At 46.2% G+C, this 1,426-nt stretch overlaps 1 protein-coding gene across 1 annotated transcript in view; it reads left to right on the top strand.

The window, feature by feature from the left end:
- Positions 1-1,426, top strand: part of Abcb11 (ATP binding cassette subfamily B member 11) — a 133,449-nt gene that overhangs the window by 30,183 nt on the left and 101,840 nt on the right. Inside the window, exon 6 of the mRNA XM_031373202.1 lies at positions 1,162-1,295. Coding sequence (XP_031229062.1) covers positions 1,162-1,295 — 134 coding nt within the window. The remainder of the gene's footprint in view (positions 1-1,161; positions 1,296-1,426) is intronic.

Raw genomic sequence — 1,426 nt, 5'->3', positions numbered from 1 at the left:
CCTCCTGCCTCTATGAGGGTTCTCCCCCACCCTCCCACCCACTCCCACCTTAGTGCTCTAGCATTCCCCTAAACTGAGTCATCGAGCCTCCACAGGACCAAGGGGCTCCCTTTCCATTGATGCCAGATAAGGTCATTGTCTGCCATATCCATCTGGATCCATGGGTTCCCCCAGTGTGTACGGTTTGGTCAGTGGTTTAGTCTCCTGGTGCTTTGGGGGTTCTGGTTGGTTGATATTGTTGTTTTTCTATGGGGTTGCAAACCCCTTCAGTTCCTTCAGTCCTTGCCCTAACTCTTTCATTGGGGTCCCTGAGCTCAGTCCAATGTTTGACTGCATACATCTGCATCTGAATTGGGGGTAGCCACTAGACAGTCTCAGATGACAGGAACCCAAGAGGTTCCCAGGACCCAACAGGGAGGACATTAACTGAAATACCCAACAAAGGGAAGATGGAACCTGTAGAGACTATATCTGGTGGATAGGTACGGCCCACGGTTGAGGGATGGCGCCACTCACCCACCTCAGAAATAATAATCCAGAATTCCTCCTGTCAAAAGGAAATGCAGGGACAAAGAGTGAAGCAGAGACTGAAGGAAAGGCCATCCAGAGACTGCCCCACTTAGGGATCCATCTACAGACACCAAACCCAGTGGCTATTGTTGATGCCAAGAAGCACTTGCTGATAGGAGCCTGGTACAGCTGTCCCCTGAGGGGCTCTGCTAGAGCTAGACGAAGTCATTGAACACTGTACATGGATGACTAGAGGTGTTTACACAGAAGGAGGAAGCTGAGAAGGGTTATGCAAAGCGAATGAATCCATTTCCTAGTGCTGGCGCTGTGAACTCGTTTCACTTGACGGAAACAGCAAAGCCCAATAGGTCAAATCCAAAGATGGCAGCCTGTCCTCCTGCCAGAACTGGAGTTAAAACTGGATTCTTGCCACTCCCACAAGTGTCAGCTTACCTCTACATTAGCAGGGGTGTCAGACTTCATACCCTAATGCCCAAAAGAGGCACTTTGTCAATGGCTTCCTTCTTCTTTTCAGCTAGTCCCAACCATAACCATAGGAAGTGTGATTTTTCAGAAATAGGAGAAAGTATAGATACATCTGCTTAACCTGTTTAGCACTACAGTGCTAAACATACCTTTGTCTGTTTCCAGATAAGGATGTGGGTAATTACTGGGGCTCGGCAGATAAGGAGAATGAGAAAATTTTACTTTCGGAGAATAATGAGAATGGAAATTGGATGGTTTGACTGCACTTCTGTGGGAGAGCTGAATTCAAGATTCTCTGAGTAAGTAGTAAGCGCAACGAGGTTATAATGTATCATTAAGATTTTAAAAAACTCTCATGGTTATGTTAAGTAAAAATTTGATAACCTTTTCAGTTTCATTTTGATTTGTTCTGTCTCAGATTGGCAACATG

This window comes from Mastomys coucha, unplaced genomic scaffold (assembly GCF_008632895.1).
Source record: "Mastomys coucha isolate ucsf_1 unplaced genomic scaffold, UCSF_Mcou_1 pScaffold15, whole genome shotgun sequence".
Lineage (NCBI taxonomy): Eukaryota > Metazoa > Chordata > Mammalia > Rodentia > Muridae > Mastomys > Mastomys coucha.
Note: the sequence above shows the minus strand (reverse complement) of the source record. Positions and strands in the feature narration are given on the sequence as shown.